We start from the raw sequence: 14,946 nt of genomic DNA on the forward strand, positions 1-14,946 counted from the left end.
TGTTTACATTTGCCTTTCAAGAAATAACATGTAATGTAAATACTTGATAAGAGTATATGTTTGGTGACTGATTTATTTTAAATTAGCTTTTTACTGGACATTTTTAAAACAGTATTCTATCTCTGTATAGATCACATTCCAGTTTATAGCTACATTTTCTACTCTTGTGCCTTTGGTGGACTGTTCACCTGTTTTACAAGAGAGGAATGATCTCTCTGAGGTAAGTTCATTTAACAAACAGCAAAAATGTCTTGTTTACTTAAAAACCAACTTAAACCTTTAGGAAAACCAGAGAGATGAATATAATGCATGGAATCTTTATATAAGTATATAGAATCTCGCAGGACCAAAGTTCGCTGCTGTGCTTGCACTGGCTTTTTAAAAAAGACATTCTGGTGCCCATTGCCCTTTCCCCAGAACATTAATTATCTTCGTTCAGAGGTTTATGTTAAAGATATAGAAAATACTTGAAATGCGCAGTACATCAGTTAGCACCTGAAAAGAACAAGGGCTGGTTCCTGCTTGAGGAGAAAAGTTGTGGAATGAGAACAGGATGTAAGAAATTTGTTTATATTCTTAGAAGGTTTTAAAATTGGAGTAGAATCTCCCCACAATTTTACTAGGGTAGTGATGTGAGTTAAGGCTCATAGAATGTGAACATAAGAACATAAGAAATAGGAGCAGGAGTAGGCCATTTGGCCCTTCGAGCCTGCCTCGCCATTCAATAAGATCATGGCTGATCTGTCGTAGCTCAGTTCCACATTCCCGCCCTCTCCCCATAACCCTTAATCCCCTCGCTTATCAAAAACCCATCAACCCGCTTCTTAAAAATATTTAGCGAGGTAGCCTCCATCACTTCAACGGGCAGAGAATTCCAGAGATTCACCACCCTTTGAGTGAAGAAATTCTTCCTCAACTCCGTTCTAAACCACCCCCCCTTTATCTTGAGGCTGTGCCCCCTAGTCCTACTGTCCTTTCTGAGCGGGAAGAGCCTCTCCACCTCTATCCTATCCATCCCATTCATCATCTTATACGTCTCAATGAGATCTCCCCTCATTCTTCTAAACTCTAACGAGTACAAGCCTAGTTTATTCAGCCTCTCCTCATAGCTCAACCCCCTCAACTCCGGCATCAGCCTAGTAAACCTCCTCTGCACTCCCTCCAAGGCCAAAATATCCTTGCGTAAGTATGGCGCCCAAAACTGCACACAGTACTCCAGCTGCGGCCTCACCAATGCCCTATATAGCCGCAGCAAGACCTCCCTACTTTTATATTCAATCCCCCTCGCTATGAAGGCCAGCATTCCATTCGCCTTCCTGACCACCTGCTGCACCTGCAAGCTGGGTTTTTGCGACTCATGCACAAGGACCCCGAGGTCCCTCTGCACCGTCGCTTGCTGCAGTTTTTCTCCACGTAAGTAATAATCCTTCCTACCATTATTCCTACCAAAGTGGACCAACGCCTTCTGAAAATCAAGAAAGACCACATCCACCGGCTCTCCTCTATCCACCACCCTAGACACATCCTCATAGAACTCCAGTAAATCTGTCAGACATGACTCCCCCTTAACGAAACCATGCTGCGCCTGCTCTATCAGGCAATTCCCCTCAAGATGCCTCGCTATTTCCTCCTTGATGACGGATTCTAACATTTTACCTACAACAGACGTTAAACTAACCGGCCTATAATTCCCCGCCTTTTGCCTGGCACCCTTCTTAAACAACGGCGTAACATTAGCCGCTTTCCAATCTTCCAGCACTTCCCCGGAACCCAGCGACGTCTGGAAAATAACCACCAAGGCATCCACTATCACCTCCGCCATTTCTTTCAGAACCCTCAGATGCATTCCATCTGATCCTGGGATCCACAATCAGCCCCTCCAGTCTGTCGAGCACCGCCTCTCTAGTAACAGTAATGTCATTGAGACCCTCCAGTCCTACCACCTTTCCATCTCTAACACCCGACAAATTATTCACGTCCTCCTCCGTGAAGACTGAAACAAAAAAGTTATTCAAGACCTCAGCCATTTCCCCATCCCCTACCACTAAGTCCCCCTTCTCATCCTCTAAGGGTCCAACGTTCACCGTAGCCAGCCTCTTCCTTTTTATATACTTATAAAAACTCTTGCTACCCTTTTTTATATTAAGCGCTAGCTCAGCTTCATAGTTTCTCCTACCCTTCTTTATCAATTTCTTTGTCAATCTTTGTTGACATTTAAACCTCTCCCAATCCTCTTCTCGCCCACTACTCTTAGCTACTCTAAACGCCTCCGCTTTTAATTTAACACTTTCCTTCACCTCCTTCGTTATCCACATCATTACAAGACAAAACATCACTGAAATTAAAAGCCTAATGATAACCATTGTCCATTGTAAAAACTCATCTGGCTCACTAATGTCCTTTAGGGAAGGAAATCTGCCAATTTTACCTGGTATGGCCTGCATGTGACTCCCGACCCACAACAATCTGCTTGATTCTTTACTGCCCCCTCAAGGGCAGTTAAGAATGGGCATAAATGCTGACTCAACTGGCAGTACCCACGTCCCATGAAGAATAAAAAAGGAATCTGGTTTGATGATGAGACTTCATCTTCACAGTGATTGCACTGTGGCTACTCCTACCAGTACTGTCATGAACATCTGCAACAGCTTTTTGTTAGAGATTTTATTAGTTAACTAAATTTAATTTGGACTGCTATCGTAGATAGATTTGAATACAAGTCTCTAGAGCATTAGTTCAGGCCTCTGGCTTACTGGTCCAGTGACATTACCATTTCTCTTTCATTCCCTTGTTTCATGTGCTTGTATTGAAACAATGCATTGAAGTGTTTGGAAAGTCCTGAGGATGCGAAAGGCAATACACAAATACAGGTTCCATCTTTATTTCTACAATAAAGTAGCATGAAAACTTTTAACCAACTTAAAGCCAATTCCTTCTCTCATTGCAAAAGTTGAGGAACAAACAGATTGTTGGGTTAATTCAGGGCAACAAAGACGAGTTTTCAGTCAAGTTAGAGAGGTTTGTGACAATGGTGCTTTTGTTTGAGTGCATATGACAGGTTAAGACAGGATTGGGTTTGAGTTCAATGTTCTTGCAGATAAAAAGTTAGCTACAGTTGTAAGTTTGACACATGGGCTGAATTTTATGCTCACTGAGATGTGGGTTGGCAGGGGAGGGACGTGTACAATTGAGCGCTGTTTCTGGCCTTTCTCCATTTTAATTATGCACGTGATTAAGGTTTTGGGTAGCCCAGCTATCCATGGGCCAATTGTGGCCCTTAAGTAACCAGCCTGGCTCTACAAACCACCACCTCTCCCTATTACTACTTAACTCCATGTGCATCTCCAGCACTAATCTCCATTGGGAACTAGATGCAGTTCTAGCAGTGACCATTGCTCCTTATAGAGCTGCTAGGAACAGCAAACTGCTGACCATTTGATTAGCTAGCAGGTCTTGGAACTTCTCCCCAGATAGCACGGAAAGCTCAGATGAAGCCAATTAACTGTCCTGGATTCTGATGCAATGTAAAATTCCACCTGATAAAATCCCCTCTTGACTGAGATGATGAGTGTCTAGTGTCTGTAAAACTACAGCCTGGCAAGAATCATGCCTTTCATATGAGAAAGAAAATGGATGGAAGATTAGGTTTAAAAAAATACTTAACTTTCGTCCACATTAATATCATTCATATTGAAAGCTTTTGTCTGTTCAGTGTTTTTAATTGAAATGACATTGATGTCTTTTTCTGTTTTAGGTAGAGAGGGAACTTTGCTCAGCCACAGCAGAATTTGAAGATTTTGTTCTTCAGTTTATGGACAGGTATGTTTTAAGGGCTCATGGATTATTATAATAGTTCATACATAATGTAGGTTCATACATTATGGATGCTACATAATTTATTAATCAGATTATTAAGAAAACATGTTAATACCACATTTATTACTCCTTTATAAAAAGCTGATATATTTGTTTAAGAATGACACTGAAGGCTAAAAATGTCAACATAGATAAATAATCCACATTTGTTCCTGTTTTTGACACCATGGAAATTAATCTTAAGAAAATGTTGGAACAGTATTCAGTGATGGAGATTTTTGGATCTGAATTTTTGTTTAGGAAGAGTAATGAAGAGGGGTAGAGTTTATGCTATTCTGCATACTTGGTCTTAGAAGTAGCAGGTTCCAGTGATGAGCTGAATGGTACTTTCTCCCCAAAGTGCTCTTTCCTTCTGAAGTAGTTTCCTGATCCTTTTCCAGATGGCCATTCTTATGTGAGCTCGGTTGATGAATAAATCAGATTATTTCCCTATGAACAGCATATCAATATAATTTTTATAAAGTGATTGACAATGTGAATGTGTTCTTACCAGTTCCATTAGTCAATATATTCATAATTAGTTACAGCATGTGCAACTGGAAGAAGTCGCATTGTAAGCTTTACTTCTGAGAAAGTGAACTTTTCAAATGTGAATCATTTATTGATTGCAAAAGGTAATAAATAAGATTTTTGGAATGTACACTATTTCAGACGTAACTTAAATGGCTATTTTTCACTATGAGTCAATTATTCTGAAATTAATAAAATTACATCAATTATGTAATCCTCTTATAAGTTTAGTTGCACAGCACTTGTCAAGTATATAATGATTATTAAGGGATATTTTATTGCTTTGGGAAAGGCTGAGTTATGCTAAAGACTTGAGTTCTTTTAAAATTTAGTTATTTTTATTATTTGTTTGTGGGATGTGAATACTGCTGGCAAGACCAGCACAGTACAGTCCAATTCTCTTCACTCTTGAAAAGGCAGTGGTGAGCCACAGTTTGAGTCATTGTAGTGCATACTGTTAGTAATTCAGATGCAAGATTTAAGTAGTAGTTTGAAATCATTAGTTGATAGACTTCCATTAAAGTCGATGAAAGGGAAAGCAGCTAGATTGTAAAATGGATGAGCAGTCTGCTGTCTCTTATTTGTGTCCCTGGTCGAAGTTGAATTTAATCCTCACGTTGTGGCAAATGTACCTGTGTTTATTGGGACTGTATGTGAGATTATGGTGAATGATGAGAAAATGGCAAATGTTAAATTAGTCATTACAGAATGAATTAGGTAAGTGACTATGGGCAAAACGCTAGTAAAATAAACAAAATGTGGACCTCAAACAGGAGTAGGCCATTCAGCTCACAAATCTATTCGGTCAGAATATGGCTGCTTCATATCTCAGTGCCTGAGTGTTAAGCGATACCCATGCTTAACAATAAAAACCTGTTGATCTTAGTCTTGGTTGTTGGTCAAGTGAAAATTTTCGCTGTCTTTTGAATAGAGAAATCCATAATTTTGTTACCCTACGTATGAAAACTCTTAAAAGGCCTCCTTTTAAGGTAATGCCTCGGTGCTGTGGATTCCCTTACAAAGGAAATCATTTTTGTGGTTTTACCCTATCAAGTTCTTTTCTCATTCAAAAAAACACCTGATATGATAACTCCTATACCTTCTAGACTGCTGGGAATATAAAGTTTATGCAACCAGTTCTCATTTGTTAAGTGCATCTTTGCTGTATCCATTGCTAAAGATAACTTTCTGTGATCAGTTTGATTGGCAATTAATTATATGCAAATCTGGCAACTTCATGAAAATCTGAGAGCAGTTAAGGGCAAAGAAGATGTTTTTGGCAGGCTAATGGCACAAATTGGCCAAACATTTGGCAATTCATAGGATATTTTGTGTTCCTGCAATTTGTTGGCAAATTTGCACAATAATAAATTTAGTTTAGCAAATACTGAGCCATTGTTTCTGAATTTATCATTTGCATAAATTACCAATAATCGGGGTCCCAGTATTGAATCCCATTCAGTTCTTCCTCAACTCTGGTAAACTTTTCTAACGAATATGCCTTGTTTTCTACCCCCGGCTAATTCCTGACTCATTTAAATCATGATGTGGATGTGCCGGCGTTGGACTGGGGTAAACACAGTAAAAAGTCTGACAACACCAGGTTTTAGTCCAACCAATTTATTTGATAGTAAGTGCACAAACTTTCGGGTTAGTCCCTTCATCAGGTGAATGGAGAGTTCTGGCTCAGACAGAGCATATAAAGCACAGACTGTTTACAGATTACTGATTAGAATGCGAATCTTTACACCTAACCTGCTGTTCAAGTCTTGAAGTGGCTGACAACGTGAGTGGAAGGAGCACTGATCACAGGTTAAAGAGATGTGTATTGTCTCCAGACAGTACAGTGAGTGAGGTTTTGCAAACCCAGGCAAGTGTTGGTGGTTACAGATAGTGCGACATGAACCCAAGATCCTTGTTGAGACCTTGGTCACATTGTCGGCCACTTCAAGACTTGAACAGCAGGTTAGGTGTAAAGATTCGCATTCTAATCAGTAATCTGTAAACAGTCTGTGCTTTATATGCTCTGTCTGAGGCCAGAACTCTCCATTCACCTGACGAAGGGACTAACCCGAAAGCTTGTGTGTTTACTATCAAATAAATTGGTTGGACTAAAACCTGGTGTTGTCAGACTTTTTACTCATTTAAATCATTACAGCTTTGAGCTTAACTGGTAGCTTTTTGTGTAATACTTTGCCAAATACTGTTTGGAAGCCTAGATTACCCTCCTTGTAGACATACACAGTCCAAAAGGGTTTGTCACTTTCTTGAAAAAAATCAAGAAGATTGCACAAATTTTTAAAAAAATGGAAATACTCAGCAGATCTAGCAGCAACTGTGGAGGAGAAAACAGTTAACATTTCAGGTCAATGATGCTTTATCAATTTATCCTAAAACCAGTGTACCCTCTGGTATCTAGTGACTGCCTCAGAATAATAATCACTGACTTACAAATCAGCTTATCTCTAGCCATTTAAGGATAAACACCATTTGTCCCTTGTAGCCTATTTATTCTTATTATGCAATGTATTTAAGGTTTCCAAGTTATTTATGTAACACTTTGATACAATAAAGCTTTTGTTTAACTACTTTTCCACTGGATAGATTAAGGAAAGGAGTTTTTTTCCCTAAGATAAAGAGACAATTGAATATCTGTATATTTTAGTACATTTACATTGTGGTTTATTTGGGTTTAGGTGTTTTGCTCTGATTGAAATAAGCACCTTGGAACAAACAAGGGAAGAGACAGAAACTGAGAAAATGACTCATGTGGAAAGCTTAGTGGAGCTGGGTCTCTCTTCAACTTTTAGTACCATTCTCACACAATGCTCCAAAGAGATTTTTCTGGTATGTGGATTGCTAACAATTTCTAGTTGCTCATCTGTAAATTTACTCAGAGAACATTGCTGTATGGTCTCTAAAATGTTTATACTTTTACTTGAAGCTGTGATTTTCCTGCTGCCATTCAAGTAGGACAGAAACAACTAAATATCTTGTTACAATATTATTAGACTGTAAAACATAACAGTTGCAATAAAGATTTAGATTCTGCGCAAAATACAAATTAGTTCCATGTGTACTTATTAACACAAAACAGTTTACAAAGTTTGTGTCTTTAAGGTCCGAATGCTGGTACCCGGGCGATTCCGTAAATTTTAACTGCCACCTGAAAGTGCTTTTAGGTTAGCAAAGGAGCTGGTTGGATATTTGTAGCTGGTCTTGTATAATATTTCCTATAATTAACGGTACCTCATATTGAAATGAACAAGCTGTGCACAACAGAAAAGATTGAGGTGACATTGGTCGTGTAAATCTCCAGCTTTCTTTGCCCAAGTGATATTAACTTGGAGGTTTTCTAAGTGTCTTGAATGCTATCAAAATAATTATAGTTGTAGTTTCGATACATGATGCTCCATGCCTGAGGATTTTGTGAACCAATCAGTAAGGACCATGTTTGATATTTTATGGTCTATTTTCTGAGAATAGAGGGGTATAAACATAACTTAAAAAAAAGAACTTTCTTTAGCTAAATAAATAACTGTAATATGTTGCAATAATCTGTCTATCCATTTTGATTGTAGGTTGCTTTGGACAAAGTTTTTAACTTTGCCACAACAAATATTTTTGAGACCCGTATTGCTGGCAGAATGGTAGCAGACATGTGCCGGGCAGCTTCTAAGGTTTGAAACTTCTAGAATTATTATAATAGACACAAAACTGCAATACTGATTTCAAACTTGAAATTGTGTTCACATTCATTTTTCAATATTTTTTAAAAGTTCTATTTATGCATCAGTTTTTGAATCTTCATCTTAGAGCATATTGATTGAAGATCAAGCAGGAGGTAACAGGGTGTAAATTTTCCAATCTGGCAAGCATTTAATTCAAAGCCAGCAATTATTTTAGTCAGAAACTAAAATAGATAACATTAAAAGAAATGCCATTGGAAATGCTTTAATCACAGCTGGACCCTTATTATTGCCCTGATTTAAAAAAAAAACTCTGTCATATTTATTGTCTTTTAAATCTATTACCTGAATGTTCTGAAATTAAAATTTTAAAATAACTTGCTTATTCTTTCTCCTAACTGCCACCCACCTAGTCCTTGTGCCTGATCTACCTGTTAATAAAGATTAGCCACTGACTCAAGCTCGACCATTGGCCCTGCTTCATTTCATGCTTTATTTTGGCCTTGCTCAAGCTGCTCTTAAATCCTGATCTTCCTTTGTTGTGATGCCTTAGGCCCACTTCTCTGAAAATGTTACAGAATTTCAGCTATAGCAACACATGCTACCGTCATAGAATCTCACCAGTGCAGAAGGCCATTTGGCCCATTGAGCTGGCACTGACAACAACCCCACCCAGGCCCTATTCCCGTAACCCTACATATTTGCCATACTAATCCTCTTGACATTAAGGGGCAATTTTACCATCACCAATCAACTTAACCCCCACATCGCTGCAGTGTGGGAGAAAACTGGAGCACCCAGAGGAAACCCATGCACATATGGGGAGAATGTGCAGACTTTGCAAAGACAGTGACCCAAGCCGGGAATCAAACCTGGGCCCCCTGGTGCTTTGAGGCAGCAGTGTTAACCACTGTGCCACCCCAATATTCAATCCACATCCACTTTCTTCTGAAAGACCATTTTGTATTACTTAATGTGGACAATACCATGGGAAATCTGGATGGGCTGAATAGCCTTTGTACATTATTGTAGCAGCTGCCTGTTTCTGAATACGTCCATGGGGTGAATTTTATAGGGGGCAGATTACCTACCTTCTTTCCATTTCTGAAACAATAATATATAGAGGGTGGCGTTAATTGATTAAGAATGCAATTTCTATCTCTTGGGATATCTCAGTAGTTCCAGCCAGGAATTACAAGCAATCCCTGACAATGTAGGATTGAGGTAGTGGCCATTGCCAGAACTACAGGTAATCCCTGAATACAGAGTGCCACGTATCCTGGTGCTCAAGTAAGTCTGTGCACTTTGGATGGACCTTAGCAAGGGTTGGTGAGGAGAGAAAAGGAGTTGTGGCCTTGGGTTTTAGTGGCTAGGGCAACGATAAAGGTTGCATATTCTACCTGCAAGCAGTCTGCAGTGAAAGATGTCAACCTGCTTGCCGTTCCGCAGCCAGACAACAAATTGTGACTGAGGCCAATTGAGGTTGTTAAGTGGCAGTTAATTGCTTTAAGAGTTTAATTGGCTTAAGGGTGGGTGAGCTGCCAGATGCCCAACTTAACCCTCCCCCTCCCCACCTTCAACTACACTGGCTGGGAGCAGTAAAACCCACCCCCATGATCTTTGCCAATGGTTGAATGCTCAACTAAATTTTTTCTGTTAAATTGGAATAATTCGAGACCGTTTTGTTAGAAGTTTGAGTTCTGTTATTCCAGTTACTAAAGTGAGATATCCAGTTTGCAACTTGTATTTTTGATAGAATTGCACAAAATGGTTTGCTGCTATTTAGAAGTTCAGCTTCTGGAGAAGTTCAGCATATTTGCCATCAACTGCACTTTGGCATTAAAACATATATTTTGATATTTCTGAATATACCATTTATTTTCTCATTTTGCTTCTAGTGTCGTCCGGCAACTGCTCTGAAGCGATTTGTACCACACTGCTGCAATGTAATAGCTCAACTAACCACCAGTAAGCATTGTAGTTTCAGTATTAATTGATTACACAAACAATGTGGTGATATGAAATTGACACTTAATCTGGAGTGTTCAGAAGTTGTTTTTGCAAGAATGAAGCCAAATAAAGATTGTTATCCAAGTTTACAGTGCAAATTGTGGTTCAATTTCACTCAAAACCCAACTTGGAGCATTTGCAGAACTGAACCCAGGTTCCTGCAGGATTAGCAGGGGAAAGATGGATGTGTGCAGGCTTCCATGGTAATTCATGGCCTCAGTTCTGTCCCATTGAATATTATTATTCCAATATTTATTGAAAACATTAACTGTTACAACCTAGGTAGCTCCAGGGAGTTCCACTCTTGTCGGTATGTCTATTTTCTGAGGACCTCAGTTCACACTGGGATGCTAGCGCAATCCTTAAATTGTATTATTAAAGCAGTTCAATTTTTACAGGGTATCATTTCTGAAACCTTACAGTAAATTTAAAATGAACAATTTCTGCTTGTATTGCCTTCCCTTTTGTTTCTATTTTAGTTTGTACACAACTTCCTGAAAATGTCTTTAATTTTCTGAAACTTTTGATATTTAGATGTGTCTGTTTCCATTGCCCATGCAGTTTTTCACAGCGCTAAAAACTGTAATGTCTTTAACTGTCCAAGTGGATACCTGCACCTTTAGGTTTAAAAGTCAAATGTTGTAACTAGAATTGACTCTGCGGAAGGACACCATAAGCCAATCAGCTCAACTTTCAGGCTATTTAATATACAATTCCCTATATGCTTGAGGATTTCTGCTTACCGTCATCAGCTTGTTCATTCTGACAGTGGGCCTTCATTATCCAAAACTGGAACCTGCTTAACTGAAAATTGAGCCATTTCTGAGGTCATTAAAGATTGACCTAGCCATTGCATTGTCCAGACTTGCAAGTCAATCTTTTTTATGCATTTTTGAGCGCATTATTAGGTGTTTAAACACTCAGTGAGATATCATCTTTGCAATTAAATAAGCAGGATATAATGGAATAAACTATCAACAGTCCTTTTGAAAAAGAAATATAACTTGTGTGTAAGTATGTTGGGCACTTCTGTCAAATTTAAGGCACATGCACATGTAGCCTGTGCAGCATCATCAACTTAGAAGCGGTAGTGGTGAATCCATTATAGCAGTAGATTTCAGAATAGAGAAGTATGATGCTAAGTCATGTTCACATACATATCAATGTGATTTTACCTTGATTATTGCTGGGATGGGACCTGAGTTAATCAGGATTTATTAATATGAACTTTTAAATCGAGGGTTGTGCTTAACCAGTGTCTAACTTCTGGACAGATTATTCAGAAAAAATGCATAAAAGAATCACAGAATCCTTATAGTACAGAAGGAAGCTATTTGGCCCATCGAGCCTGCACTGACAACAAATCCGCCCTACCCCCGTAACACCACATATTTACCGTGTTAAATCCCCTGAAACTAGGGTTAATTTAGCATGGCCAATCAACCTAATCCACACATCTTTGGACTGTGGGAAGAAACTAGAACTCCTTGAGGAAACCCACACAGATATGGGGAGAATGTGCAAACTCCACGCAGACAGTGACCCCAGTCAGGAATTGAACCCGAGTCCCTGGTGCTGTGAGGCAGCAATGCTAACCATTGTACTACCATGCCACTTGTGGATTTAGTCATATGGATTTAGTGATAGATTTATGGTCAAGCTCTAACTTAGCCTATGAAGTTAAGGAAAATATAACAAAATTGGTTTGAGAGTAGAAAGCAGAGGATCGAGGGCAATGGAAGTTTCACAGACTGGAAAGATCTGGTGAATAGTGTTCTGTTGGAAGTCATGTTGGAGCTGTTGCTATTTTATCCAAAATCTGAATTTGGGAACGACAAGGTAATCTAGAAATTTGACCATGCATTAGCTTATTTCTTATCTCTGTTTACCATATCCCTATGAAAGGTTAATGAGGTATGGATAGGTTAGCAGGATAGACTGGTAAGTAGTAAGATGCAAGTCAGCAATGAGCTATGTGTTGTGCAGTCATACTTTTTGGAAACAAGAATAAAGAAAGAAACTGCACCTTCCTGGAATGTCAATAGAGGCAGCAAATAAAAACCCGGATTAATCTCAGGGGAAGTTAAACAACACAATGGGGGAAATTACAGGATCTTTCTGGAAAGATAAACTGAGTTCTTCATCTCTGTCGATCTTGATTGATCTTTCCCAAACATGCAAATTTCCAATCAATGTAAAATATGAAGATGTATCAGGCATTTTTTTTATTCTTTGTAGATGATGATGTGTTGCAGGAACAGGAGTTGGATAAGGAGCTGCTTTGGAATCTCCAGCTGTTATCAGAGGTAAACACACACAATATTAAAATGGTCCACAAACTGCACAGGTGGAAAAACTTGAAATTGATCCAATAGAATGTGGCTGTAATTGTTCCTTTACATCCATGATGCAGCATTTAAAAATTTATTTTCTATGCTTTCGCCTTCATTACATTGGTTTTGTATGTTTCTGAGCCCCTAGTTGAATTTCAGCCCTCTGCTTGTTAGTGTTTTTGTTTATAAACTTCCATTTGTAATGTTTGGTTCTGAAAATGCACTGCCTCCAGTCCAGTTCAGTATTTTGGTTTCATCAGAAGTTCTATCATCTCAACATCTCAAGACTTGCTATCTGGTTGACTTAAGGTGGAATTCTCCCATTTGGGATTAAGTTCCGTGGCGGGGTCTCCAATAGTGCCTAACGTACTGGTTGGAATGATGGTTTCTTGTGGCAGATTCAGAGCTTGGAACCTCATTAATTATGCACAGACCAGTTCCGCTCTGACTCTGATGATGAGCTGGCAGCTGATTTATCTGCCTGCTCTCAGCTGATGAGATTGAAAGTCCCAGCACCATATTTAAATACTAGTTTAGCACACTCCTATCGCTCTCTCCAGCAGTGCAGATGTCAACAACGCAGAAGGAAAAGACTTGCAAACTGAACAACCAGTCTGTTCCTTGACTCAAACCCTCCCCCCACCCCCATCACCTGCAAGACACCCATGCCCCACTTTGACCTCTATTCACTCACTCCTGGATTCTTTGCATTCCCTTCCAGTAGCTCCTTGTTTGTGATATTTTCATGCAGCCTTGTTGAGGTCCAGCTTCTCTCCCCTTGACCTTCTGTTGTCCGTTGTCTTCATCCACCTCCTTGCTGTGTATTTTCAGATAACACGTGTAGATGGTGATAAGCTGCTGCCATACAAGGATCAACTCGTGAAGATTCTACAAAGAACATTGCACTTGAAGTGCAAGCAGGGATACATTCTGGCTGGCAACCTGTTACATCATCTACTTCGTTCAACTACACTAATCTATCCGACAGAATACTGCAGTGTGCCAGGTGGTTTTGATAAAGCTTTTGCAGAGTACTTGCCAATTAAGGTATACATTATTTATTAATGTGATAAAGATGTATTCATCCGATTATGTTTTTAATTATTCCTCTGCAAAACATTGTGTTTGATTTGAATATTTTTGCTAAGAAATTGTATTTAAAGAATATACATATTTTACTTCTCCCTTCCCCTTCCCCCAAAATATGTTTATAGGATTGGGGAAGACCAGGTGACCTTTGGAATTTAGGAATTCAGTGGCATGTGGCCTCTCCAGAAGAGATCAACTTTGCTTACTATTTGTTGGATAACTTTCTTCAGCCAGAACTGTTCAGACTCCAGCAGTGTGCCGATGGAGAAATAGAAATGTCAAGGTTTGTTCTCACGTTAAGGAAAAAGCCATTCTTTGGAAGTCACTAGAAAATGAGGGGGTAAATGATGGGATGGCTGTAATAATGGAAAAATTAAAAGATCATTTTGTAGGATCCTTTTGCTAAAGTTTTCTTTCTAATTCTAGCAATTTAATATTAAATTTTGTAGTTTAGCAGGACCCCCACAGTGCAGAAGGAGGCCATTAGGTCCATCGAGCCTGCACCAACAACAGTACCACCTGATCTCGATAACCCCACGTATTTACCCTAGTTAGTCCCCCTGACACTAAGGGACAGTTTAGCATGGCCAATTGACTAAACCCGCATATCTTTGGACTGTGGGAGGAAACCAAAGCACCTGGAAGAAACCCACGCAAGCACAGGTTGAATGTGCAAACCCCACACAGACAGTCACCCGAGGCTGAAATTGAACCTGGGTCCCTAGTGCTGTGGGGCAGTGTTGCTAACCACTTTGCCACCATTCTGCCCTTGTTTGCACCAGCTGATCATTCAGATCTAATGCTTCTAACAGAATTACATTTTTATTGGAATTGTGGATTTGATAAAGTTATGGAAGTGATTGTAAAAATGACTGAAATGCTCTGTTGTCTTGAATTCTATCCACTGAAACTGAAATTGATGTCATGTAAGATGCAACATTTCCAGATGAGAATAAAGATGATGTAATATAGATTAAAAGTAACCTTTAGGCTGCTGCAATCAAAGGAAATTTTTGTATCTTTGTGTTGACAATTTCAGCACACGTACTATGATTTTGCATTGATAATGACAGGAGAACTGTCAGCATTACTCCACTGAAATTGACATCAACTTGGGAGTCTTTTAGGGCACTTCTCCCAAAAAAAGTTCTAAGTGCTGAATTCGCAGGAGAACTGGTGTAAATCACTATTGTTCAGTGGGAATTCACACTAGAATCTCCCACATTCTGCAATGCAGAGGTCATAATCGTGATTATCATTAAAAGCTTGGTGGGGGGGCATATTCACACCAAAGTCTGACAGTTCAAGGTCTCTGCATATACATTGTGGCCCCAAACTGTCAGCCTGCACTTTGCTGGCCAGCTCGATGGCTGAGCATTCCCGGGAGAATTGCCCCCTTTGCCCCAGTTTCCCAAATACCATCCATAAGCAGTGAATTA

At 39.4% G+C, this 14,946-nt stretch overlaps 1 protein-coding gene across 2 annotated transcripts in view; it reads left to right on the forward strand.

Annotated features, from left to right (window-relative positions):
* Window positions 1–14,946, forward strand: part of LOC145350944 (proteasome activator complex subunit 4-like) — a 156,884-nt gene that overhangs the window by 51,279 nt on the left and 90,659 nt on the right. For both annotated transcript variants that reach the window (XM_080200453.1, XM_080200454.1), the window contains 8 exons: window positions 131–220; window positions 3,755–3,819; window positions 7,083–7,233; window positions 7,968–8,066; window positions 9,974–10,043; window positions 12,324–12,391; window positions 13,250–13,465; window positions 13,633–13,790. In XM_080200453.1, coding sequence (XP_080056579.1) covers window positions 131–220; window positions 3,755–3,819; window positions 7,083–7,233; window positions 7,968–8,066; window positions 9,974–10,043; window positions 12,324–12,391; window positions 13,250–13,465; window positions 13,633–13,790 — 917 coding nt within the window. The remainder of the gene's footprint in view (window positions 1–130; window positions 221–3,754; window positions 3,820–7,082; window positions 7,234–7,967; window positions 8,067–9,973; window positions 10,044–12,323; window positions 12,392–13,249; window positions 13,466–13,632; window positions 13,791–14,946) is intronic.

This window comes from Carcharhinus amblyrhynchos, chromosome 12, assembly GCF_965287045.1.
Source record: "Carcharhinus amblyrhynchos chromosome 12, sCarAmb.v2.hapA, whole genome shotgun sequence".
NCBI lineage: Eukaryota > Metazoa > Chordata > Chondrichthyes > Carcharhiniformes > Carcharhinidae > Carcharhinus > Carcharhinus amblyrhynchos.